This window comes from Anabas testudineus, chromosome 8 (genome assembly GCF_900324465.2).
Source record: "Anabas testudineus chromosome 8, fAnaTes1.2, whole genome shotgun sequence".
In the NCBI taxonomy this organism is placed as follows: domain Eukaryota; kingdom Metazoa; phylum Chordata; class Actinopteri; order Anabantiformes; family Anabantidae; genus Anabas; species Anabas testudineus.
Window position 1 is genome coordinate 14,516,698 of NC_046617.1, and position 27,371 is coordinate 14,544,068.

Below are 27,371 nucleotides of genomic sequence, written 5' to 3' on the forward strand. Positions count from 1 at the left end.
GCTAGAGCAGAGATGTCTCTTGGTTTTGAAAAGGTTCCCATTTGGTCTCCTTTTAACAGTGGCCAGCATTTGTGGTTGAAATTGTAAAGTAATTGAATTTTGGCTCAGGCATGTTTTCATAAATGTCCTTTTCATAGCAAAAGATAATGGGATAGACCATTTTCTACTCCAATGTTCTACATATAATTGTTGTCAGTCATGCACCTGCCAAGCACCTGGCAGAAAATAGATTCTTATAACGTTGTTGTGTGAGCATGTAAATATATATACATCTTTATTTTAAAGATTACTTATTGAACTGAAGATGATGAAGTCACCTCATGATGGATCAAACTTATTCTGACGTACATATGAGTCTAATATCCAAGTCGCCAAGCAGATGTCTGTAGCTATGCTGCTTCAAATTGATTTATTATTACTACTACTGTTTATTGTGTTTGTACAATGGTTTCTACAAAAAGTCTGGAAACACCCACACACTTGTGTATTCTTATTATTTGTTGTTGGTTTAATTCAATCAATTTTTTGTAAATTAATCACAAAATTAATTCAGAGGCAAATCACAATTCATTTTTTAACATATCTCAAATCTCATCGCCATCACAGAGAGTGTTCCAGCAGCTACTTTCTTCTCTATATATTTGTTACACATCCCTAGATCATCACATTTCCACCTCCGTGCCTTCCTGATGGTGTCTCGGGTATCATCAGGTCTGCGTCTGAGCTCTGTACTATGTGCTCTTTGTGCAGCAGTGTCGGATCACACTGGTTTCTCTATTGTTTTATTTAACGATTCAGCCAATTCAGGAGCAGTGAGGCATCTGTTTCTCAAGGTGGACACACGTAAGTACTTGTCTTCTTGGACAGATGTCCACTTGGGCCATCAGGCCTTCTGTCCTGATTGGATCCAGTTGCAGTATGTCTCTGGAGACGATAGTGTACTATGAATAATTTTATTATGTGGAGGACTGATAATTAAAGTTATTGCTAGTGTACCATTAGAGAAAAAGCAAAAGCCACTGTCAGTGTCGTGGCATGTTAGCAGCCACAAGATGTCAGCAGATCTCTCTGAATAACAGGCTGGTTGTTCAGTTCTTTATAATGACGAGCTGATCTCCAACCAGAGCCGCAGTCACGTTACCTGGAGGCATTCAGCCAAATGTGAGGTGACTCGGACTGACCCTGGATCAGTAGTGGGAGGGTTGAAGGCAGGTGAAAGCTTTTAGTCACTTCTGGGCTATTTATCAGCTGTTGGGTGCAGATTGGTGGCTCGTTTATTCCTCTTTAGGTAATGGGTGTATGTTTTTAAGTACAGTCCTGTTTCTGGCTTTCCCCTTATTGGTTTAGTTTATTTGAAACCATCAGCCTAAGTATAAACTTTAAAGTGATTTTCTACGTTTTGTTCCCACTGTCAAACCACTGATTTTGCCATGATCATCACAGACCAAGAGTCAATGTGTGTTTTTTTGTTTTTTTTCTTGCTAAGGTATCACATGTCACCATCGGGCCATGCAGCTTACAGCAGGGAAGTAAAGGCACTTCCTTCTTCCCACCACACTGGTTGAACAGCGAGTTTCAAAGGACGGCACATATTCGTGGCTATGGAGCTCCACAAGCTGATCTGAGGCCCCTTCTGTGTTTCTTACTGGGATTTAACAGCGACGGCCAATGTCACCGGGTTCAACGAGGCAAACCATTCACTTGTAGTGTGTAATAAAAGAAGTGGTCGGAGATCAGCCCTTTGCTGCCACAATGGCTGCGACGTAGCGCAACTTGTGGATCCACGGTGGATGAACAGCAGCGCTCGGAGGTGCCACTAACTTTTCCAAGACTTGCAGGAGACACACGGGAGAGGAAAACATGAAGAAGCAGTTCAATCGCATGAAGCAACTCGCCAACCAGACAGTCGGAAGGTGGGTGTTTGTACTAACAACATGCACCGCTGCAGACAGATGTCAGATGTTTCTAAACACGAAGACCAGCGCTCATGTTGCGTTTCATAGTTTGTCAAAAACACTGTCGCCTTTTCTTTTCTTTCTTCTTTCTTTTTTTTAATTTTTTTGCATTGTCATCTGTCTTCTTGTTGCGGGCGGTGTCGGAAGGGCTGGGTCACGTTTCGACGTGTTTGTGTGCAACCTGGATCATTTTAGGAAAGTTAAATCTAAGTAGAAGTAAATCTACTTACACAATAAGAGAAGTCTGATTCTACAATTTCCTGTGTGCTCGTTAGAGACTTTCCCAATGTGGTTTAACGGTGTATGAAGCATGTTTTGTAGACAAATCACTGAACTTTTCCTCATATATCAGTGAATGGACAGAGTGGCTGCTGTTTAGTTAGTTTTTGGCCTGCAACCAAAGGAAATGTTGGTTATGATTCATCTAACAAGTATTTTCTTACAATAACTGTTAAATATTTTGTCTAAACATAAAATAATTTCCCAAGGCCCTAGATATTCTACTTCATTTAAGATAACACAAACAAAGTAACTCACAATTAAGACTGAAACTAAACAAATAAAACCAGCCCCTGATTATCAAAATAATAATTTTCTTTATATAGACCATATAAACCAATTTTACTGATACTGAATTCTCATTGCAGCTCTAATGAGCCCATCATAAAATGTATCAACAGTCTAAAATCAAAATATATTTAGTTAAAATGTATGTAAAACTGAGAAATGTAGAAAAACCTCTCTATATATTGGATACACTTTAAAATATATAGTTACCCCACCTACGCCTCCCCACAAATTCCTTTTGGTAATTCCTGAAATTGTTGTGGACCCTCTAAATCTCTTGATCTGTTCCTGCACACAAACATGTATTTCCTGATTTGTGGTGATACCAATTGGTTTACACACACACACACACACACACACACACACACACACACACACACACACACACACACACACACACACACAGAATATCTATACTATCTCCCTTCATCTCCATACCCACAGGGGTTTCCAGCTCTGCAGCCACCACTGAGCCAGTGTCTCCAGTTATTTACTGCATTGATGGTGTCTGCAGATGAGGTCCTCTTAATGCTGCTTCAAAATGACTTTCCCTGCAGCACTGACCTCGGATACATTCTTCCATATGTTGTGCAAGAGCAGTAAAAACCCAAGTGATCAGAATGAGAGCCTCGCTTACTCAGAGGCAGGAGCGTTCCACACCCATTGTGGATTACTGCTGCAGAGAGGTTATCGTGCTAGACATCTGCATAACTATCTGGAAGTGGGAGTTAAAATACATGGTGGTGTTCAGCAGGGTGATGCTGAAAAAGGAGGATTAGAATTATGCAGGCAGTGATCACAAGAAGCAACCACTAACTACTCAGTTACTGTTTTTCCCAGTCTTTATTCAACATAAACTAAACTATAAACTCTGTTACCGCCAATTTAAAGAGTCCTGTATCGTCCTGCAACACAAATAAGACAAACTTGGATGAAAATCTGATTAAAAGCTTGATGCTACTACAGGACTAGACGACCTGTTATCTGTTTCATAAGCCAGTGAACCTAGACTCCCTGATGACAGTTGTGTTGAGGTGGTTCTCTGTTTGGCACAGGAAGGCCCAGGCATGGAGGGTTTTTGTGGAGTAAGCATTTCCGTGGTTGTTGACGGGGACAAAGTTGGAGGGAAGCCAGTTTAAAAAGAGGAAGCCAGTTTGATTTCCATGTGATTATTAAGGAGGAAGCAATTTGATTTACATGCTCACTTGCAGTGTGGTTTTAAAAAATAGCAGGTTAGCAGTGTTTATTGATACTGATAAACCTCCAGAGGACATTGGAAAGAGGAGTTTGCAAAGGAATTTAACCATATTTTGATATGGGATTAAAATTAAAGTTAAACATTATAGAATACATTTATTTTTTTAATCCTATGACCTTCGTAATTAAAGTACTTTTACATAAAACAGTACATCCAGTCCAGTTAGTTTTCAGCTTTCTCTGTTGTTTTATTTCAGCACTGTAAAGGTCTATTCTTAGAACAATAGCCGTGGAACAGGACCAAACTGCCCTCCAGTCAAATCAATGCTAATTCAATATTGATAGGAATCTGAAAGATTGTTCATGTAGCTGTTTCCTTCAGAGACAACTCGGTATAGGCTAATGTGTAATGTGATCAGGACCATCCAGATCATATCTCACACCATCATAAAGAGTACATCTCAACCTCTGCTGAACTGCTACATTAACAAGCTCAAGCAAACGTCAGGCTTTGCTTAATAGAATAGTGAATTTAATCTAAGAATAAGTGAATAGTATGAATCTGACCAGATAGATGGTGCTAACTGATGACCATTTGTATTTTTTGTTCAAGTTATGTTATGTTAGGAGTGAAAATGTCCAACACAAGATCCCAGGGCAACCTGCACTATGACTGTGTCTTGTTTTGTCTAACAACAGTCCTGATACTGACTACCCTTACTATGTTTGGCAAACAGCAAATCATTTATCACTATTTCCAACCTTTGCAACAATTAATCTGTTGAATTTAAATATCTATTTATGTTACAAGCTTGAGACAGCAAAGCGCAACCGAAGGCGTTTTCGATCGTTTTCGATTGTCCCTGAAGATATTTCAGGCATTGGCGAGGTAAGCCTGTGTCTGCAGGGTGAGACTTGTGAAGATCTTATTTCTGAGTCTCAGAACAGTATTAAGTATAACTATTAAGTATAAATAACTCTTGTTGAGGGAGAAGGTTAATTGATCCCGACGAGATTTAAATCTATACTGTGGGCCTGCGCTGGCTGAGAGGGGGAAGAAATCTTCAGGGTTTTGTGTGTAGAGACATAATAGAAGTGCCTGTTGGTGTGTGGTTGGTGTATTTCCTAGATTGGGATTGGATGAATTGTCAGCCCAGTTGCTGGGCTCCCTAGCTCAGCAAGATTCAATCCAAAAAATACAAAGCAATGATTAGTTTCTGACTCTGAAATGGGGAAAAATCTGCAGTTAGGTCACAAATCAAGAAACAAATTGAGTTGATTTTGGTATTTTGTCATTAGTTCCTAGAAATGTTGTAGTCTTGTCACCTTTATTCTATATTCTGCAGATTCTGCAAGTCTGTGCCGTGTGTTTGGTGTGTTTCGGACAAAACCAAGCCGCTTGGCAACTCCCACACTCCTCCACACAAATACAAACGCACACATCCCCCTGTTGCCAAAACAAGCAAGGTGCAGCTGACAGGAACAGGAAGTAAATGTTCAGACAGAGTGGAGAAATCCACTCGGTCACAGGCACAAGTCCTGATAGGCTCATGCTTTTGTGGATACATTTTCAGTATGATATGCTCCCAGCACATTTCAACTAAATCATGTGGCAACACTGTGTAACTATACTGCAGGCACACCATGTAAACTGCAAACAGGTTGGGCTGGATTGAATGATGTTTTTTAGTTTGATGGCCTCATCCACTGTTTTTTTCCAAGTTCGGTCTGTTTAGTTCAACTATTCAGTTACAATATACCAAAGAACTGCACTTCTTTTCTCAGCTTCCTAAAACTAAAACAATATAATGAAATACTCTATAATGTTACTATACTATTGTATTCTTGCATTGCATTATTTCGTTCATGTGTTTGTGGAGTTTTCTGCTTTGTTCTAGTCTGCTTGTTGTTGGTATTTGACTTTTGCTCTTTGTGTTTTTCTCTACAGGGCAGAGAAAACTGAGGTGCTGAGCGATGACCTCATACAGGTGAATATGACATTCTTATTTAATAAGTGTATATATAATAATGTTCACGTGCATCAACTTTCAGATGAAAGAAATGTATCTAGTTTCACAGAGTTGAAGAAAAATAATAGTCTGGGGTTTAACATTCAGACAGTAGACAGGTCTATGCGTTGTTCAGTGAGTAGTGAATCATAGAAGTGTAGTGTCCAGTGGTAGTATAATGGTTTGACTAGTCAAATTTCCGATATTTTATTGCTTATTATTGAATTTGTCCTGCTGAGTATGACATAAACACACCCTTACCTATATTTTCTTTTTGCAAATATATGCCGATAAATGTATTTAATAGAATATTGATCTGCAACAATTTTGGAAATTCGTTTATCAAGCACACTGTTGAACATTTGCTGGTCCTAGTTTCACAGATATGAGGAGTTAATTTGATAGTATTGTTTTTGATAGTTTTGAAAATATTTGGGTTCTACACAATTTTCTGAATCTGAAATCAGCAGATTAATAAAGAAGAAATAAATTAATAATTAATAAATTACTTAAAGTAAGAAAACGCTATATTTACATATACACACACGTGTATATAAATATCATCTGTCATCTATTAGGGGTGTCCGGTCCTGGTTCCTTTATTTTCAGTGAGTATAACTGCTCTTTATAGAAGTTGTTCTCTACACAACTAAAATACAGAAGTCATCATACGACTTACACATTCTCCTCAAACGCTCTGTTTAAGCCATCATACCTCAGCTGCTTGTTCATGCCAAGCCTTTCTGCAGCCTTGGAGTACAACAGTTGGTATTAAAATAATACTGTGCAGTCTTTCATTCACTAATGCCTTGCCAGCTCAGGGGTTTGGCATTGAAAGAAAAGTGCCTCATGGTTTTCCACTCGAAGCAAATCCTGGCAATGTTCTGTTTTCTTGAAATCACACTGGATGTATTCTGCGTATTGTGTGTGTGTGTGTGTGTGTGTGTGTGTGTGTGTGTGTGTGTGTGTGTGTGTGTGTGTGTGTGTGTGTGTGTGTGTGTGTGTGTGTGTGTGTGTGTGTGTGTGTGTGTGTGTGTGTGTGTGTGTGTGTCACTGTGTGTAGGGGGATGGGAGTACGCTGACTAGTGAAACTGTGAGATCACTGCTAGGAAAAGAGTGTGAAAAAATACATGAGTGAGAAAGTCAGTGCATGTCTACAGGTGAATGAAGCTTTTGTGGGATGTAAGTAAAGAGTGAAGGAAAAGATTTTATCATTGAGTATTGAAGTTTTATGACCTTCAGTAGTGAACTATGAACCTCATAGTTCACACAAAGTAATACAACACACTTTGACACTACAAAATTAATATTTCTTATTGAATCTGAACATATACACAAAGATGGTTGTTTTGCTGTAATCAATGCAGCATGCACCAAAGCCGTGTTTTCTTTTTTACTTTCACAGTGTAAACAGTTCAGTGTATCCTTGTATTTTATTGTCCTAAAGGCACATAGCACAGGCTGTGCTGTGTTAGACATTCTTGTAGCTGCAGCGCTCAGAGAGGAATGCGTTTGTCAGGCAATCAGCAGCATGGAAATGGCCTCAATGTCTTTTGGCACAACAAATTGAGCTCCAAGTTATCAGTCAAGGAACCACAGATATGACAAAAAGACATGAAATAGTCAACTGGTTGCTGCAGTTTAGTGATATGTTCTCTGATTACAGTCATCTGTGTAAAACGTGTGGCTCACAGTTTACTGATTCATCGAGCAGTGAGTCAGTATCAGCATTTTAATTCAATCACACAGGCTGGAAAAGTTTTTCCTCTTTTCCAAACATGAGCATAGAAAGAATAGTTTTTCCTTTTCCCGTCTCTACATGCTCCCACACCCCCTTCTATGAACCATCCAACATGAAATTTGACACTGATTTCCATGGTGTCTTTTCCAGTTTTCCGTAGTCTTTTGCATTGGTTACGGCATTTAACTTGTTTGGACACATCCAGCCACAGTGGAAGAGTTGAGGAGGCTGTCAGACTGGATTGTATCACTGCGTGCTTGGTCAGAGTCAGGGTTTAGGTGGTTCTACATGTTAGTATTTGAATACAACTTAGGACTGTAATTGTTGTGGATACTGCAGCATATTTACATCTGATACTGAACCCTGTGTAAAAGTAAACCAAGAAATAGCACGGCACATAACTCTTCTTTTCATTGTCATTTTAAAGTGAAATATATTGTACAGTTTGGTCTCTTAATACAGATTTCCATTAGAAAGAGGTGCTGGCTCCAGTTACATATGTATTATATAAACGTTAAAGTGATTCCAACATCCTCCTCTTGTTCTCTGCATGAAAATGAATATTTAGTGTAACTGTGGTTTTGTTATTATCTTGTATAAGCTATTAGCTTCTTGTCTCTCCCACACCACTATAGTGGTATAGTATATTAGGTAAAATATTATTTTATTTTATAGTGCATGTGTGCAAATCAACAAAGAATAAACACATTTAATTGAATGTCTGAGCATTCCTTTTAGAAAACATGGCTTTTTGGCCTACTGTGGCATTTTAAATCTGTTTGTGCTTCGTCATCAGCTCGGCAGACATTTAACCGTCCTGCCAACAGGGTCAGCCAGCTAGTAATCATCCAGCCAGCGGGCCAGCCCAGTAGTTAACCAACTATCCAGTCAGCAAAAACAGCCAGATTTCAGTCAGAAAACAAAATTGTATCCACCGGTCGGGTTCCTCTGTGACTCACTAAATGTTCCACATTTTCTACAGTGGCAGGTCAGAGGTCCACAGCGCTCTTTGTTTTCATTGCTGCGTGGAAAAAAGGATGGTAGCCATCAGTCCATAAACCTCTGGACTGCTCCATAACTAGAAAGGCAAGAGGAAGGGATCGTCCCTTTTCTGTTAATCTTGCCAGTGATCAGGGAGTTTTCCTGCTTTTTTTTCCTCTCTTCAACTCAATGACTTCACTTTGTCCGGGAGTTTCTGTTGATGTGCATCAGTCTGTATCTTTGTCTGAGTTTTAAGTTTTGCATGTAAACTGTGTAAAACAGACTGTAACTCATCATAAGAGACATGATATTTTGCATATTTAGTGTGTATCCTGAGGGTCTTCTGAAATACTCTCTCCATCACCACAGACAATGCAGTCACCCAGCATATCCAGTCCACCGTACCGCCCACACTGCAGTCGCTCAGGCTTCTTTCTTTCCTTACTGGCACAGAGAGTTGGAAGTCTGGAACAAATCGAGCGATCACCAGATACAGCTAGACTTCCATGCATTAATCAGAACTGGAGGATCATCTGAATAGTGAGCGAATCAGTTGGATCCAGGCAAGGAAGTTAAGTCCAGCTGTGGTCTGGCATTAAGCAACAGCTGCAGGACTGGGGGAGGAGGAAGAGAACGTATAATTGAGAGAGCCTGACGTGCTGTAAAGAGCACCGCGAAGGAGTGAGGGGGGGCGGGAGTAAAAGAAGAACAGTAAGAGAAAGATGAGAATCAGAAGGCAGACTGAGACACCTCAGATACAGTGACACAGCTGGATGTTTATACTGAAACAGGAAGAGGAAACGAATACTTAGAAGGCGGACAGCGAGTTGGGTGCAGAATCAGCATGTCAATAATGAAACAACCAAGAAACAGACAAACTTTAACACATAATGCAAATCTCTGTATTTTGAAGTAATGTCAACAACTTATGATTGATGATTGTGATAATGTTAGAAAAATACAGTTAATGAGTTTATAAAGGTGGCAAAATGTAATTGTGCAGGATGAACCTAAAGGATGTTTGAAATAAGGATTTCCCAAGATACGCTACATAGCTTTATTTTAATATGGCAAAGCACTGTTAAAGTCTCCTGTGACACAGAGCAGCACTGGCACTAAGTCAAAGTCATTCTCTTGTTGAGGTTTTTGAACGAGGGGCCCCCATTCCAACCAGGGAAAGTCCAACCCTGTGCGTCACATATTGGCATGAAAGGGTACTATGTGCATATCTGTGAGATGCCACAGATTGTGACCACAGATGTATTGACACAGATCAGTATTCAACACCCTGGGTGGAGTGCTACGGCTAGCTTGGTTTCCAAAAGTTGCATGTTGTAGCTTGAAACTACAAGTAAAAATTATTCAGCTCTTTCCTTGATAGTCTCTGCACGGAGACTTCATATGTTGAGATGGAAACATCCCCTGTTCTCAGTAAAGCCCACAATCCATCAGTCTGTACTCATCTGCAGTGCACGCTGCAGAACAGAGCTGGACAAACAGCATCAACATCCTCCATCGTCTTTCAGTGACACAAGCAGGATGGAAAGTCTAGAGATGAATGTGCCCTCATGCAGCATCTGTGTTTTGATTCCTAACTCTCACCTGGTTTGTTTCTGTTAAACGGGAAATTCTGCATGTGTGTGCTAAGAAGATAAAAGTGCCATTACACGAGTTTCTTTCATCAACTCTTCTCTTCACAGCAGGCTTATTTTGTTTGTACAGATTTGTTTTTAACGTCGCCTTTTGTGTTCTATGTGTGTACACAGATTGAGAAGCGGTTGGAGACTGTGCGGTCTGTGTTGCACAACACGAACAAGAAGCTGGTGTCATGTCTGCAGGGTCAGCTTGGCACAGACACCGACAAGAGACATGTAAGAAGCACTTGATTTCTCTTTACCACAGTTTGCTTTTCCCCTACTTTCCCATTCAGCAGCTGCACTTTGTAGACTCTCGCAACAGAGCAGGCCGGCCATAAACTTATCTTGTTATCAGAGCATGCAGCAAAGCTACCTGCCACAAAGTCATGATCTGTATGTAAAACATTTCCATTAAGCCTAAAAGCCCACAGAAAGGCGTGCTAGTGTTGCTTGTACCTCATACAGAAAATAAATAAGGTGAATGACTGTGACACCGCTGTCAGTATCAGCGAGGACCTTCTGTCTAGTGCTGTGAACACATTGCATCTCTTCTTACGTAACACAGAGATATGAGGAGATCTGACTCAGGAGAAAAATATTCAGCGCTGGCCTCATGCTAACTTTATTATAACTGCAGCAAACCTGCCCCAGCCACACACACACACACACACACACACACACACACACACACACACACACCCAGCTGTTACTGGAAGCTGACTGACCAAAGTAATATTACTTTGTCATACTTTTTACCCTGGTTTCAAATATCTATATATATGTAGTTTATTTAACACATTTACTGACAGCTCATGAAAGTTGGGGCATTATCTAGGTTTCTAAATCCCACAGGTTGTTCATAAGGTTATCTATGAACTATTTGTTCAGCACAGTTTTGCCAAAACCAAATCAGAAAAGCAAACACCTCAAAACAAACAGACAGACATGCAGATGTGTTGCAGTGTTTTCTCTCCTTTTTTGTTGTCTCAGTAATTTCTTCTGCACGTTATTTAATAGGCTAAACCTCTCTTTGTTGGTCTGCATGTAGAAAAAACTGCCCCTGACAACACTGTCCCAGGCCATGCAGGATGGAAGCGGCCAGATAGGAGAGGACAGTCCGATCGGGTGAGAAGAGAAAGTTGACTGCTGTACAGCCAAGACCAGTTTAAGCAGCATTTAATTTAGTGTGCTGCTTTCAGTGACAACTCAAAAATTCAATCTCATTCTAATCCTTATTAACTGAACATTAAAAATGATTGCTGGACTCTAAGCACTGTGAATGTGTGAGTGTTTGTTACTTTAACATTTTTGTCTGTATTCTTATAAAATTCCTGTATGTGCGAGTAGCAAGATGATGGATGTGTGTGGGGATGCGCTTGGAAAGGTGGCCACTGAACTGATGGGTTATGAAGTGCAGATTGAGAAAGACATCCTGGATCCCCTCAACCAGCTGACCGAGGTGAAGACCCAGTTTGTTCCACTCGCTTTTTTAATATCTTTTTAATAAATTTGTTGCTTAGGATGCAAAAAAAAAAGTGCTTTTACCCTATTCCTTTAATCTCAAGTCTTACTATTGACTGAAACATTCAATAAGCCTGTACAAACTCTGTACTTGCTGTGGGTTTTATCCCATGATTATGCCAAATTCAACAAGGCCTTTGGCATCTTTTTGTGTTCCATTGCTTTTCAGCTTGATTCACACTGAAAAAAAACGTTCTCACGGGAAAGCTTTTCCCAGAGTTGACTATAAATTATATACTTGTATGTACTCATCTTGTGATCCTAACGGTTTCTCTCACAGGTCGAGATTCCTAATATACTGAAACAGAGGAAGCAACTCGCCAAGCTGGTTCTGGATTATGACTCAGCCAAGACAAGGTACACTTGCTTATTATCTTCACATGGAGGAATTTTCATATGTTGTCAATGTTCTAGCCTGCTTATCATCCGTTGTTGTATTAAATGGCTGTAAACATGTGTCAATGTTACTGTAGATATGACTGTCTAAATGATTCCTCTGTCTCCAGGTGGTACCAGGCAACAAAGTCCAACAACCAGGCCGTGGTAGCTAAGGCTGATTCTCTCAAAGATGAGATGGACGAGGCTCTCAATAAAGTAGAAATATGCAAGGTTTGATTTGTTGTTGTGTTTTTTGCTGTTGTTGGTGTTTGGTGGCGGTGTCAATGGAGACATCAATTAGTGGCTGTACCTTCTAGCTAGGGTTGCTTTATGGTTTTATATCATCCACAGGACCAGCTTTCTGCAGACTTGTACAGCTTTTATTCCAAAGAGGGAGAGTATGCACGTTATTATGTCACGGTGAGTGCACCTCAGTTTAAATGAGCTGCGACTATAATGGCAGTATGAGGCAAATACGGTCCCATCCACTATAACCACATTATTAAGTGATACAGTGTGAGTTCTTGTTATATTGTATGCGCAAACTTTATATATATGACCTTTGTTTATGTTTGTATATATATTGCAGTTATTAGAGGCCCAGGCAGTCTACCACAGAAAATCTCTGGAAGCTCTGGAGGCAGCTATACCTACAATTAAAAGACAGCAAGGTAAACAGCAACACAGTTATTGATTATATATGCAAACTATAAACTTTAGAAACATAACTTTATGTCTCTCCCTTTAGTTCCTATAGTTTAGTTTATAGCCATATCTTTTGATATATAAACACACAACTTCACTCTGCTGTTGAGAAATGCAGACTGACCTGTCACTACTTGTTGGGTTGCACCTGTTTTGCTCTTAAAGGGAAACGCAACTCTTTTTTTTTTTTTTTTGTATTCATTTAGTGGATTACGGCTACCTTCAACTAATTTCCTTATCATAGCTGTAATAAGGTTTCCAGTTATATGAATGCATGACTGTGGTGATGTGAAGAGAAAAAGACACAGAGTAGGCATCTCAGACAATAAGTTAGATTCTAAAGTTGCCAGATATGAAATGCTTTGAAAATACCTTGGTTCAAAGATATTAATCACTTAATTCTCATCTAGATTCCTGTACGGAGAAGCCAGCTTTCGGTACAGCCCTGGAGGAGCACCTGAAGAGGAGTAACCGTGAGATCGCTCTGCCCATGGAGGCCTGCGTCATGATGCTGCTGGAAACTGGCATGAAAGAGGAGGTGTGGATGGAGTTATGGAGGGCAAACATACATACATTTGTAGCTATAAAACTTCACCGCTCCACTCTTGGAACTGCCCCACTCATCTCTTTCCAGAGCTGGAAGGAGATGTGAATCTTGTGGACTTGCTCTCTAGAAATTATGGCACATACAGTCTGGAAACATCTGTGGCCAACTTGTGGTCTGTTAGCCTTGTGGCTGCAGGGATAAGGGGAAGAGTAAAGCAGGGCGAACATCTGTTATGCATTAGCATATTCACTATTAGGTTCTTTAAATGTAACCGTATCACTAGACTCCCCAAGGAGGATGATTTAAAAGGAAACAAAACTCTTGTTGTCAGTCTGATATTCATCCTGAAAGAACCACATCTCTATTGGTGACAAAACAATTCCTCTACTGTCTTTCTCGGTCACTTTGTTGATGGCACACTTTTATTGTGTTGCCTCTGCAGATACCAATCTAAATCTTTAAATTGAGGATGGAGACCAGTCGGCCTGTACCTACCACAAAAGTCCCCACCACCATTTATTTTCTCCTGTCTTTGCAGGGACTCTTCAGAATAGCTGCTGGAGCTTCAAAGCTGAAGAAGCTCAAGGCGGCCCTGGACTGTTCCACCTCACAACTCGAAGAATTTTACTCGGATCCCCACGCTGTCGCTGGTACAACCTCTTCTACAAATGCACAAAAAGTCAAACCATCTGGTCCACATCATTTTCTCATAGCTTTTCTGTTTGCACACAGGAGCCCTGAAGTCCTACCTCAGGGAACTTCCTGAGCCTCTGATGACTTTTAGCCTGTACGACGAGTGGATACAGGCCTCCAAGTAAGAACAACACACAAGCACATGCACAATGTAACTTTAATATCCTGTAAAACACTCTCGGTGTGCTTATAAAAATAAACGCACACCTGAAGCAGTGTATGCTCTCCAACTGATTTAGATATGCTTATGGTTATGTAACAAGCAAATATTATGTGTGCGGTTTCAGTGTGTCAGACCCTGATAAGAGGCTTCAGGCTCTGTGGGTCACATGCGACCATTTGCCAAAGGCTCACAAAGCCAACCTCAGGTAAGAGCATTTTTAACCCTGTTTTCTTCCGTTCTTTTCTGTACATTGTACAGAAAAGAACGTACATTGTACATTGTACATGTATAAAGTGATGATGATGCAATGCACTGTACTGTTGACTCAGTTCATGTCTAAGGCTGTTTCTCATTTCAGCAACAGTATAAGAGTGTATAAAGAGAATTTCAGTTCTGTTTTTCACTTTCGAAAGTGAAAAATAGAACTGTCAGCAATATCACTTGGTACTAGGACTGTAGTTTTGCAATGACAAAAGGTAAAAAGCTGCAGAGACAGGATATTTTAAGTAGATGCTTTAATAAAAAACTAGTATGCTATAAGTAAATTCATTGCCTTGTTATGCACTCAGTTCTCCTTTGAATGATTCATAACCTTTGGCCAAGATTGTCACAGCAGCATATATCTCTGTTGCAGGTATCTGGTGAAGTTCCTGGCTAAACTGGCTCAGGATAGTGACGTTAATAAAATGACTCCCAGCAACATCGCCATAGTACTGGGACCCAACCTGCTCTGGGCTAAGACAGAGGGGTAGGAGCCTTGCACACTGTTCACCTTATTTTACTGTTCTAGCTACATGTGATGAAGCCAACTGAGCCCCCTCCTGTCCCTCTACTGTCTGTTTGTATTCAGGACTCTGGCAGAGATGGCAGCAGCAACATCTGTCCACGTAGTCGCCATAATTGAGCCGATTATCCAACATGCTGATTGGTTCTTCCCTGAGGGTAAAACATCTGTTTGTTGTATTCCCTGTCTCTGCCTTAGACTAAAGAAAACACGTTCTTCAACTACTACAGTACATATTACTCTCTTCATCATCTCCTCTCGATTTTCTTCTTGCCTCCAGAGGTGGATTTCAACGTTTCAGGCATGTTCGCCATGCCCAGCCACCCCCCAACCCCAGAGCTTGAATCCCACATGGATAGGAGACGCCCTGGCAGCCTGGTGGGGCAGGACGGGGACAGTCACACTCCCCGTAAAGACAGGTATCTGTCTCGCCCCAACCTCAGCCTCAGCCTGCCTCTCACCCTCTCGTCCCGTCCCAAGACACTGAGCAGGCAGGAGTCGCGGGGCCCAGCCGTGTCAGCCCTCTATGTAGTGGCTGACGAGTCCATCACAGTCACAGAAACACCCACTGAAGATCTGCCCAGTCCAGACTTCAAAGCCGAGCTGTAGCCTAATGTAGCTCCTTATTGATCCAGTTTACTGATAAGTGAAAGAAGGAAATGATGTTTGTTGTGATTTATATTTTTCCCCCACAGTTCTGTTTTGTCTAGGTGATTTCATCACAAGCTAATCCGTTATGTTTTCATTAAGGCTGGTACAGAACATGATAAAGATAAAACGGCTCTCTTTCAGATATTTTAATGAAACGCATACCGTTTGTCTTAAAACTCTCCTGTGTTACTCCTGTATACTCTTGTGTTATCTTCTTTATGTCCAATTAAAGCTTAGGTCATACTTTAGGTTGCTGGTTTTATGTTTTGTGTGGGCTTCCTTGCATTTTGTTGGTATGGTGTGGCATCTGTGTCCTCTGCCTCTGCGGTGATATCACAGTTCTAAGTTGTACTGTTTACTGTAAAAGGTCCCTGTCATTTGGTTATGTCCTTTCTGGGTTCGTCTTTCTGAACTGGTTTCGCTGAATTCAGGAAGTGGTGTCTCTTTCTGTCTCTGGCAGCAACATCTCTCTCTCTCTATCTCTGTCTCTGCTCTTGCTGTTTTTCTGTCTCGTGGTCTCTTTCACTGTCTGATGGTGTGTGGTTTGCCCTCCTGAACTCTCTCCCCTCTCCCCCTTCCCTAGCACTGTTAACAAACAGCCGGAGCCCACTCCACGTAGAGCCAGCGCTGTAAATAGAAAGCAGCCACAGCTTACCTCACCCACCTTCCAGCCCCCACTCCCCCCACTGGAAGCTTGGGCTCCTAACCAGCCTGAGCACCAGCAGCAGGCTCCGTCCCCAACTACAGAGGCTGAGCAGCCAGTCTTGAGTGGAGCTGGTAGTGCTGGTGGTGGTGGTGGTCTGGGTGGTGGGGTCCAGGTAGCTACAGTGCAACCTCATGTTGTAACCCAGCTCAGCGCAGAGGAGAGCAGGTAAGGAGCGAGCTGAGGTAGCAACAATACTCCACCGCCTGCTCGCAGCCAATCAGCCAGCCCGGAGCGCTACCCACCCTTTGTTTGTCATACATTTGATTTATCTTTGAGTTCCCATACTGCAAATCATAAAATAGTCAATTAAAAGAATAACAGTGTCTACAATGTCCACAGCTTTAAAGTTAGCTTCATTCTAACAAATTAAGAATGTAATGCAATGACAATCATTTTATGCTTACGACTTTTATCTCTCCCCCCTGCTCGTTGTGATGATTGACCAACCTTGACCTATTTTTAAAATGATACTTGCCTTCCTTCCTGTCTGCCTGTTAGCGTGTCACAGTGTTTGACCGCATTGTCGTCTGATTTTGCATGCAACACATTATAGAACCTTTGTTCAGTTTTCAGAGCAAACTTTATTTCCCCCATTTGCTTCTCCACACTTTTCTTTCTGTCTTTTGAGTTTTTAATCATGATAATCATCTACTGTAATCAGACCTTGAATGGAAATGTCTGCAGTTTTTTTTTCCCTCATATTATGCATGAGTTCTTGCACTGATGCAACACTTGCTCATTGAATCCACAATGAAGATGATATGTTGATGTACTAACATTTTGATTTATTGTATTTTCACAGCCCAGCCCGTGACCTCATATCCACTCCCCCTCCCCAGAGGAATGGTTCACTCCATCTTACTGCAGGAACCCCACAGTCTCAGGGTGGGTCCAGAGGGCCTAGTCCACACATGGTCCGCAGAGGTGAGTGTATGTTCATTCGGATTATTTAATACCATTAGTATTACAAATATCTAATGCTGATATTGATCATGTTTTTCTGGAAAGGCACCAAGAAGCAGGCCCCAGCTCCGCCAAAAGCGGCCAGCCCCTTTGCCTCCCAGCCCAGTAACATCCAGCCGCCCTCTTCCCCTCATCATCCACCCTCTTCCCCTCATCATCCACCCATCACTCCCCGACGCAACCCTAGCAAAGATGGCTTAATCCAGGCTCCCAGCCACCCACCCCCGCAGCCTCCTCAACCCCACCAGGCTCACGGGGAGACTGAGCCATCTCCCCCCAGCTCTCCCAACCTTCATGACACTGCGAATCATGATGGATCCCACTTTCACCCGCTCTCTTCCTACCACTCCCTGCCACGCCCCTCCAGACCAGCTCCGAGGCCACGGCCCCGACCCAGCATGCCACCACCCCCACAACCTGCACCCAGTGACAATGGAAACGGCCTTTGCAGCTCTGCTTCCAAGATAATAACAGGTAAACAGTCTGCCCCTTGTGACTCCTGTTTTTCAGTACTTTTAGAGTAATACCAGTATCAGAGAAAGTGAGTAGTATCATTATATTTAAAGTAAATGTTACTGTATGTAATTAGTTTTAAAAAGAACCAGATTTAAGAAAATTACAATTCAATAATCAGCAGAAATACAAGGACAGTTTTTGCTGTGTTTAAACTGTAACATAACAAAGCTCAGTCTGCATGGGTTTGTGCGCACAACATGGGCTGCATGACCAAGTTTTTCCAGTGGAAACTCATCTAACGCCTAATAAAGGAGGATCTTTGGTTGTTCCCTTTGTAGTGGAGTGGTGCGCGGATCTAAGACTGTCAGTTGTAAAAAAAAAAAAGTATCCTCGATGTAAATCGGTGTGAAAATACAGCAATTAATTAACTGTACTTTGACTGTCTACCATTGAACGCAGCATCTTCAGTATAACAACAACTGAAATCACTTGCTGGCTGTCTGCTGATACTAGATTCTGTATCGGGTGATTTCTCGGAGCAGTGCTATATTTACCTTTCTGGCTTTGGTTTCATTGTATCGTAATAATGCCTTACACTCTAAACGCATTTGTGGTGATCTGTAGCATGACAGGAAATGTGTAAATATTGCAGATGTGTGAACTGCTGGCCTGCCTGTAAGATGAGCTTTGCAAGGCAGGTAATGGTAAGGATTCGATTGGCTGATGCTTTGGCCTCGCTTCTGTGTCCACTGCATGTTCGTGTGTCTGTGTGAGAAGACAAAGAATGGGATCGTTGGCTCCCTTTGGTGTGTAGCTGTTGCTGTATACATACTGTATACACGTATTTTTCTGTTTGTTCTGTATATTAACCCTGCTTTGAAACTACACTAACATGCTTGAGGTTCTTGCCCTGCCCCTTATGCTGAGTTTGGGTGACTTTTGCCTGCTAATAGTTTTTTTGTATTATTCTTAAACATACTAAGCTGTTTTTAACAAATGTGCTGTTATTTTGTGTGTGCATTGTCTTGCACTGCATAGAGCTAAATAGAAAAACTGCCACATTTAAAGATTAACACACCAAAGATACTCTTTGAAAACTGTCCCCACGTCTAAAAAAATAGTACTTAACTGGTACTAGATACAGTACAGTATTCAGTACTGACTAAATTTAAAAACAAGAGCAATCCTTGGTGTCTTATTGTGTAAAGTTCGTTGCTACAGCTCAAGTTTAACACATTTCTAAACGGAGCTACTTGCAGACCTCTAACCCCTATCCCAACTGTCCTGTACAGATGGAGGCCTGGTTCTAAAGGGGACTGGACGAGCCCTAATCCCTGAGCTGGTGGTGGACCAACAAGGGGAGAGCTCTGCTGGTCATGAGCCCACCACTAACACCACCATCACCCCGGCCCCATCCCCAGACCCTCACAACCAGACAGAAAGCACCGCTCTGTGAAGAAAAAATACAAAACAAAAAAAAAAAAAAAACCAGAGGGATAACTTGTCCAGATTTGAATGTTTGGAATCAAATGTCAGACAGGTAACCCAAATGCATCAGTTTGCTACAGCTATTCGCGCTCCACTCACATGATGCCAGAGCTTATTCTGGGGGGAAAAACGCTGCCTTTTTGTCTGTTATACTGACTCAAACCAGAAACCTCAGCTTATTACAGCAGTGGCTAAAACCCACAAAACCCCAGTCCGGCTATCGCTTTCTGTATTAGACTTCACATTGAACTGTTGTTTGCTCTATATAGTGCTGGATATTTTGACATGGAGCTGCAGTGCCTTGCTATAGACGAGGCAAATGGGATTTAAATATGCAACTTCAGCAATATAGCAGCTGAAGTCAGAGTGCTGGTGAAGCATTCAAAGCGTTCCATTGGCTAATGAGTCCGGTTCTGACATAGATCTCATGTCTGCTATTTTTCTTTTTTTTTTATTCAGCAGATCAGATGATTATGATCATTAAACAGAATCGCATTTGATATTTTTTCTTCCACCTTTTCTAGAACATATGTTCAGAATAAAATTTATATATTATCACACCTCATTTCAGCACTGTGCTATAAAAAGACCAAAGACATAGGATACAGGTTATTAAATTCAAATTTACAGCTGCTCAGGTTCTATTATAGTGAATGACCAAATATTTTGGAAAGAGTGCAATATAAGAAGTTGTATTCTAGTGGGGTCATATTTTTGATCATATCTAGCAATCCAGTGGGTTAAAATTTGAATTTTCTTTTCAATCTGAATTTTATATGATTTTTACTCACCTGATTTTATGGCTCCAAGATTTGATTTTATTATTAAAAGGGATTTTTTTTTTTTGTACCAAATTGATTGTAGATAATGAATGTTAAGTTCATAACTTGTGTAGGACCACTCCCACCAAGCCCAATCCAGCCAAATAATTACCTTTGTGTGTAATTTTTATTGCAGCTGACAATCTTAACCTTGTCAGGGTTATGTTTGAGGGCTATGTTTAAAAAAAAAAAAAAAAAAAAAAAATCCTGCATATTTATGGTGTTTGCATAAAATTAGTCTCAACAATAAAGATTGTTCAACTGTTTTTATTTTGCAGTGTTATCTTTTTTATTTTTACAACACGATTTTGTTACCCTGAGATTACAAAAGACGTGACCTCACACATTAATTAATTATATAGAATTAGTTGAAATTTTCACTATTTGTTTTTAATTTTACAAATTAAAACAAGCAACCATGTATTTTGAGGGAAACTGCGCCACTGTGTGGACATATTTAACTTTCAAAAACAAAAGATGGGGGGGAAAAAAAGAAAATCCTGGTTAAACAATAACGATAAAATTTTATGTAACCACACAACCAGTATACATTCAGAGTGTCATACTGTACCATGCCTGTCAAGCCCAGAAGCCAATGATAAAGGCAGTTACAGAGACGCAAATGATGAGGTTGACGTTTACGATGAGCCGCAGACGTGGCTTTTCTTCTAAAGAACAAATGGCCTGTTCAGGTGCAGGAGGTGTCCCATCATTCTCACCCTCCTTCCGTTTTTCCATCCCACACAGCCAGTAGAGGGCAGACGCCAGCCTGGACTGGCTCCTGATGCTGGACACAGAAGGATGAACTTTCTGGAGAGTTTACAAGAAAGTGAGAGAAAACACAGTGAACTGTTTAGTGGGTGTGTGTGTGCGCGCACGTGCACATGCACCAACAAAAATGATGGAAGAGTCATGACAAACAGGGCAAAGACCCACCTTTCCTGTGATGACATGCTTTCCTATTGCTATTCTCCTGCTCTCCTCCCATCTCATCCACCTGTCTAGCGATCATTTCTAAGTTCTTACTGCTCTCTTCCACCGAGAAGACATGCCTTTTGGGCTCCACGGGGTCAAACCTTGTGAACCAGGTGAGGCGACTGATCTGTTTAAAATAACATTTCAGAAGGCATTAAAACTGTACATACTGTAAATTATTTGTGAACTTCAGCAGCAAAGTGAGATCTGTAGAGCTGTAGAGAGATGTTATGAGCAAATTTCTGTGTTGCTTGAATCTATGCACAGTGGGTTTAGGTGAGAAAGTCTAAACTGCATGTAATTAATTTATTTACAATACAACTGTGATAGGCTAACGGGTCCAGGGCTGACTCTGTGAACTCACCTGCTCTGGTTTGGGCTCTTCTGTAGCCAGACTGATTACAACCACCACAATCAGGGTGAGGAAGGACAGCATGGTGGAGAAATAGAGGTAGTGGACATATTTCAACACGCCAGGTCTGTCATCATCCTCATAGCACAGAGGTGAAGGGTAGATGAAGTCCAACAACATGCGAGTGCAGCCCACCAACAGACCAATAACCAGGCCCCAGAATGCACCCTGACAGTTTGAGGGATAGAGAGCAGAGACAAAGAAAAGCATATACGCTCAGATGTGCATTTTGTTTAAGCTGTTTCAGTGCAGCTTTAATCATCCACTCATGTTGAGGCCCAGAGTTTGATGGACCTAATCACAAAAAAGACATTTCTCACGTCTTCCTTAAAATGTCAACTCAATTTTTAATAAGATATGAGATCAGCTTGACATTGAGATGAGTTCTGTGCAGTATTGCAATAGTGCATAGAGCATAAATAAATGATATCAAAGATGAGGGGAGAGGCAGACACAACGCAGCTACATAGTGAAATAAATACAGATAAATATGATAAGATATGAAAAAATATATAAAAGATAAATATGCTGGTGGACTGAGGCTGTGATTTAATTGGTTGTAAAATAAAACTTTGATTTTGTTTAAAAAAAAAATCTAAATGACAAGTATATCTGCAGCTACAATGTACAGTCTGAATCTAGAGTGCATGCACACATGCTCCAACAATGATAAAGCACAGGATAAAAATAGCAGATAAAAATAAATTAAACTTGACCATACCTTCTCATTAGTCCTCTTCCAGAAGCAGCCCATGAGGAAGATGATGGAGACTGGGGGCTGTAGATAGGTGCTGATGGACTGGATGTAGATAAAGAGTTGACCTCCCTGACTGGCTTGGACGACAGGAATCCACAGCACCGACACCACCACCAACACCAGCACAAACACCCTGCAGTGTACACATCATTAGATAATGCAGTTAAGTTCTGCTAGATAATTTAGTCCCATTGCAGCTTTGATCTTGCATAAATCCTGTACATTTGGGTATGAGGCTGCATGAGTTTAAAGGCTGGAGGAGAAAATCTGGTGAAGTCATTACACAGGAATATGTGGAAAGAGGGCTTATGGTTTGGGTGAGCATGAGAGAAAAATTTAATAATTTATTATACAATCTGGTGCATGGTTTCATTCTAAATGCATTATAATGCCATATGTGGTTACTTTATTACAGTAGATGTCCAAGTCGGAATGAAATGTTCCTCACTGTATAAGCCTTTAAGAACTCAATTGAAAAAGCTAAAGCTGAAGTTGCCTAATTCAGAGATGCTTTTTTCCCATAAAGTCAGTCAGAGCTTCAGTATATGGAAACATAAAACATACTGTATTTTGTGGCATGGTTACTTGTTCTAGTGTGGTTACATACCTGCCCACAATCATGAGCTCCCACTCAGATGCATGGGACCTGAAACTCTTCCACAGGTCCATGGTGAAAATGGTGCTGGAGCTGTTGAAGATGGAGGTTAAAGAGGACATGAGGGCAGCTATCATCACTGCCATCATCAGACCCCGCAGTCCTGGACAAGAAAAAAAAAACAGTTTAGAGTAAAATAGCTGGGAGCAAAAGACAGAACAGGAAGAGTAACAGGCGAAAAAGTGTCTCACCTGCAGGCAGCAGCTCCATGACGAGCTTGGCGTAGGCCGTATCTGAACAGCCTACCGGGTTGCCACAAATCTGTTTACACAACTCAGGGTCTGCACACGCCACATCATCTACACAAGATCAACTCAAAATAAATTGTCCGCAATGTCATGCACCAAAAACATGTCACTGCTTTTTTTTTTTTAAATATTAAAAAGTTCAAAGCATCAGCATCACAGGAATGCAACCATGTATTTTACAAGGTTAATGAAGTCATATTACTCCACAATAATTGTATAGCCAAGCTGCTGTCTTCATTGAAAAATACATGTTTCAAACCTGTGTAAAGTATCCTGCTGATCATGCCAGGCAGCATGACGGCAAAGAACGGAAGAATCTTTAGGTAGGATCCGAGCAGTGAGCCTCCTTTTGCATGAGTCAGGGTCTTGGCAGCCAGCGAGCGCTGCACAATCACCTGCCCAGAATCACAACCACAGCTCACCCTCAATTAGATATTCAACAGAGTATAATAACATCCTGAGGCTTACAGTTATCAATCAGGAGTCGGAGGGGTAAAGTTTTTATGTGCACAAATCAGAAACAATTAAAATGATATGCAGAATATGGTTATCACTGCTCCTTGTGTCTATTGTTACCATTCTATGAAAGGTCATTTCACCCTTATGATGAGAAAAACAATACAAAGCTTCAGAAATTCGTAGAACAGAATAAACTCAATTCAAAAAACCCTTTAATCTTTTCTAGATGAAGGGCCTCCGGATTTTTTAGAAGTAAAATAAATCTAAATAAACATTTAATAGCCCTGTTAACTAACCATGGTACCTGTGCCCTCAACTGCCTTCTCTATTAAGATCAGACTTGGCAATTTATCACCTGGTTTAAATATTTTTTATGTTAAAACACATTTATGATCCTATTTTGAAAAATTGCCACCCAAGTAGGGTTTACTTTGATAATCACTACCTGATCAGAACACCAGTACCACATGGAGGGCATGGACATGCCAACAATGAGGCCGGGCCAAGGCAGGTCAGAGTTCACTGGGTCTCTGAATATGTGAAAGGCATCATCTCGAGGGATGCCGCAGGTCGAGTTGGGCACACGGATTGAAGGGATGGCGTTAGCATAGCCCTCCATCAGACCATTCCAGCCTCCAACCTCAGCAAAGCCTCAACATGGGAACAATCCGATAATTTAAACCATAAAATGCTGGTGATGGTAACGTGATGTGCAGAATCAGATTTGACTTACTGAAGCCCATGAGGATGAGAGCGCCTACCAGCATGATAGCAGTTTGAGCAGCATCGGTATAGATGACTGCAGCCAGACCACCTGGAACACAATACATGCTGTACTCAACAACAGGTACAAAGCATTAAACAGCACATATATGTCAGGACATTTTGAAAATGTGAAGAGAAGGTCACCTGCTACAGTGTAGAGAGCAGTGACTGACAGCAGTAGCACCACAGCAAGGTAGATGTTCCATTGTAGGGCGAGTTGTATAAACACTGCACCAGCATACATGTCCACCTGATCAGAAACACACACAGACACACACACACAATAGAAACGGCTTCAAACACTTGCACTTGCTTTTCAAAGCAGAATAGACAGTATCATCTGTCAGCCTCATACCGATATCTTTGTGAAAATGTAAATAAACAAGGACAAGATGGCTATAAATAACTGGGTTCTTCTCCCACCAAATCGCTTCTGCAGATATTCTGGCATTGTTGTTACCTGAAAAAGAAAGAGATCAATTATGAAATGAATGAACAAAATTATGTCCATTATGTACATGTGCATATTTGTGGGATAGTTTACTGTATGTGTAAGACACTTTACCCCAGAGGCAATATAGATAGGCAGGAAAAGCCATCCCAGCAGCAGCACCATCAGCATACCCTGTCCATTACCAAACATCAACATTTTCACACATGAAGCTTTTATAGATTAATATTTCACTGTAAAACATGTTTTAGTTAGTTAGCATATTGTGTTTTAAGACATTTCTTACATTCCATTCATAGGCGATAGCCCCAATTCCTGCTGCAGCTCCTGACCCCGCCAGGCCAATGAAATGTCCACTGCCAATGTTACTGGCAAACAGCGAAGCACCCACCTAAATATAGATGAGAGAGTCAGAAACAGGATCAAACCCAGGACTGCAGAACATCATGCCTCTTTCCCACTTCTGAAATGTCAACTATTAGAAATAAAAGCTTTAAACATACTTATCAAAGGTATGGCTTTGATTCTGATCAAGCAGTCAGTCTGTGTGGGTATCCTAACAGTATCGACTGTATAGTGTTTCACTTACTGGCCACCATGTCATGTTCTTCCCAGCCAGGAAGTATCCATCCACCGTGCTGCGCTTTGTCCTCCACATGGACTGGAAGAAAAAAGACAGACCTCTTAGGGTTTTACAGTAAAATATGAAATCACTAGCAATAAAATCTCTCCTGTGATTTGGAACATTTGAGAAAATCCATGCCATCTATGTTCAGATGAAGGAAGGCAGCAAGACCTATATTTCTTTCTGTGCAACCAGTGTAATGAGCACACAAGAGCCCTCAGTGTTCATCAAACAGCATGGAAGCAGAAAAATCCTTTGTCTGTATTCTGCCACTAACACAGCACCTTCCTGCAAACCTACTACAGACCCCAAACCCACCTGCGGTTCTTAGTACCGTGAACAGGGAGAAAAGGTGGTGTAGATGTGTAGAAATGCTTAGAGTTAAAGTAGTTTTAGAGCAGTGACCTGTTTTTTTTTACTCCCATGTTCTTACCCAGAAGCCCACAGCCAGTATAAGTAGAAAGTAGACCACCAGCACCACTATATCCACAGTAACCAGGGTAGTTCTGTTCCCTGAAGAGGGCGATGGAGATGGGGCCGTGCTGGTCATTTGGCTCCCTGCTGCAAGGCCAAATGTCATCTAGAATCAAAAGAAAAGACATTAATAAATGACTGTATGTTGTCTGCTGACAACATAAATACGAGAATAAGTATTAGCATGTCCTTTGTCTACTTTATTTTATTTCTAATCTGCTGAATTTATTTGGCAGCTACAGTTCCTTTGTAGATAAGGACTTGATATATGGATATGACAAGCTTATAAATTATAATGCATTGTTAAATTAAACTACCCAGCAGTAGGCACACAGATGTGCACACACAGCAGTTCTAAACTGCTGCATCTACTTTAACACATAATGTTTGTATAAAATACTGTATAATACTGTAATGAAGTATGAGTCTGTTAAGGTACAGCCCCTGTGCTCAGAATGGTTCATTTTCAGAATGACAATTCTTCTTAAAAAATTCCTGACATGCAAATTAAGAAGGTAACATCCAGATTTACAGGGCTTTAATTACACCTGGACAATGTTTCTGTGTTGGGTTAAGGGGAATGAATTGTAACACAAACAGCAAATGTTGTACTAAAAAAATGTTAATAGTTACTCTGACTTTGTTTTTACACAGACAGGGACAGAGAGTTTGCCCATCATCACTTACATTTAAAAGGATGTTATCTTTTAATAACTATTATCAACAAGAGCAATGATTAAACCAAGAAGAAAAATAGTGTTTAAAGACACTAGTCCATAAATAAAATGTGAAACCATCACTGACACATTAAGAGGATGAACCACATCATATTACTAATTTAAGCAAGGATATTAATTATTTTTTCATTAATTTACAATTACAATTACAATTTGCGTCTTACTGTAGACACATTCATTAAACCTGTTGCTGTGGTTCTAGGCCTGAACATTTACATGTTGACAGCCACATTGTCCAACCTGTAAACTGTATTATCAGCATATGAGGTCATATTATTGTGCACTTCAACACATCTGTGGCTTGTGAAGCTGTTTGTGACATTTTCTCCATCAAGGTGCTACAAAAACAAACTTTACTGAGTTGAGATTAAATTATAACTCTATTAAATAGCTACCTTTACTGCAATGTACATAGCATTTTTCTTGTTAGCTCTGCATTGGACACCACTATCTAAAACTAAACTCACCTTTCAGTAAGCGCTCACACCGTGTATCATTCCAGCTGGACCGTCTTGAGCAGGGTTGTCTGGCCCAAACAATACAGCATGTCACTAATGGCCCAAGGACGATCCCAGGAATCTCACGTTTGTCTCCAAGCTTCACTAACTCGTCAAAAGATCAAACTCCACTTTCACCTTGTGTCTTACAAGGCTTAGTTAAAATGTAAGCCATTTATGACACTTTGCAAGTGTTCGCACAACACACTCCAGTTAACAATTTAAGAGCTAAATGACTGCTGAATCCATTTTTGGTAAGCAGGTTGTAAAGACATTTAGATGTTGTTTATAACATAACAGCTGTGGGAATTGTAGATATGAGCATATGAAGGTCTTTGGTGTGACTCCCTTTG

General features: G+C 40.8%; 2 protein-coding genes across 6 annotated transcripts; one reads left to right on the forward strand and one right to left on the reverse strand.

Moving 5' to 3' along the window:
• The first annotated feature begins 1,497 nt into the window (after positions 1 to 1,497).
• arhgap17b (Rho GTPase activating protein 17b) lies at positions 1,498 to 19,642 on the forward strand. Of its 5 annotated transcripts, none has more exons than XM_026345327.1 (21): positions 1,498 to 1,913; positions 5,668 to 5,707; positions 10,217 to 10,321; positions 11,136 to 11,212; positions 11,435 to 11,546; positions 11,889 to 11,965; positions 12,115 to 12,217; positions 12,338 to 12,406; positions 12,576 to 12,657; positions 13,102 to 13,229; positions 13,777 to 13,888; positions 13,971 to 14,052; positions 14,219 to 14,299; positions 14,729 to 14,842; positions 14,945 to 15,036; positions 15,159 to 15,297; positions 16,113 to 16,400; positions 17,038 to 17,159; positions 17,244 to 17,672; positions 18,307 to 18,352; positions 18,947 to 19,081. In XM_026345327.1, exons 1-20 carry the CDS (start codon positions 1,861 to 1,863, stop codon positions 18,312 to 18,314), a joined length of 2,313 nt encoding a protein of 770 aa, XP_026201112.1. In that variant the 5' UTR covers positions 1,498 to 1,860; the 3' UTR covers positions 18,315 to 18,352; positions 18,947 to 19,081. The 5 variants fall into 5 exon arrangements, with proteins under 5 accessions (XP_026201112.1, XP_026201102.1, XP_026201121.1 ...); XM_026345317.1 differs by having other exon boundaries at positions 18,307 to 18,358; positions 18,947 to 19,077; XM_026345336.1 differs by having other exon boundaries at positions 18,307 to 18,348; positions 18,947 to 19,004.
• Positions 19,643 to 19,976: 334 nt separating this feature from the next.
• On the reverse strand, positions 19,977 to 27,112 carry slc5a11 (solute carrier family 5 member 11). The gene is made up of 16 exons (XM_026345359.1): positions 26,989 to 27,112; positions 25,744 to 25,890; positions 25,275 to 25,346; positions 24,972 to 25,076; positions 24,800 to 24,859; positions 24,590 to 24,694; positions 24,379 to 24,484; positions 24,203 to 24,283; positions 23,915 to 24,120; positions 23,270 to 23,405; positions 22,954 to 23,061; positions 22,715 to 22,865; positions 22,072 to 22,240; positions 21,303 to 21,518; positions 20,900 to 21,065; positions 19,977 to 20,773 (listed from the first exon to the last, which is right to left on the reverse strand). Exons 2-16 carry the CDS (start codon positions 25,888 to 25,890, stop codon positions 20,679 to 20,681), a joined length of 1,923 nt encoding a protein of 640 aa, XP_026201144.1. The 5' UTR covers positions 26,989 to 27,112; the 3' UTR covers positions 19,977 to 20,678.
• Positions 27,113 to 27,371: the final 259 nt, after the last annotated feature.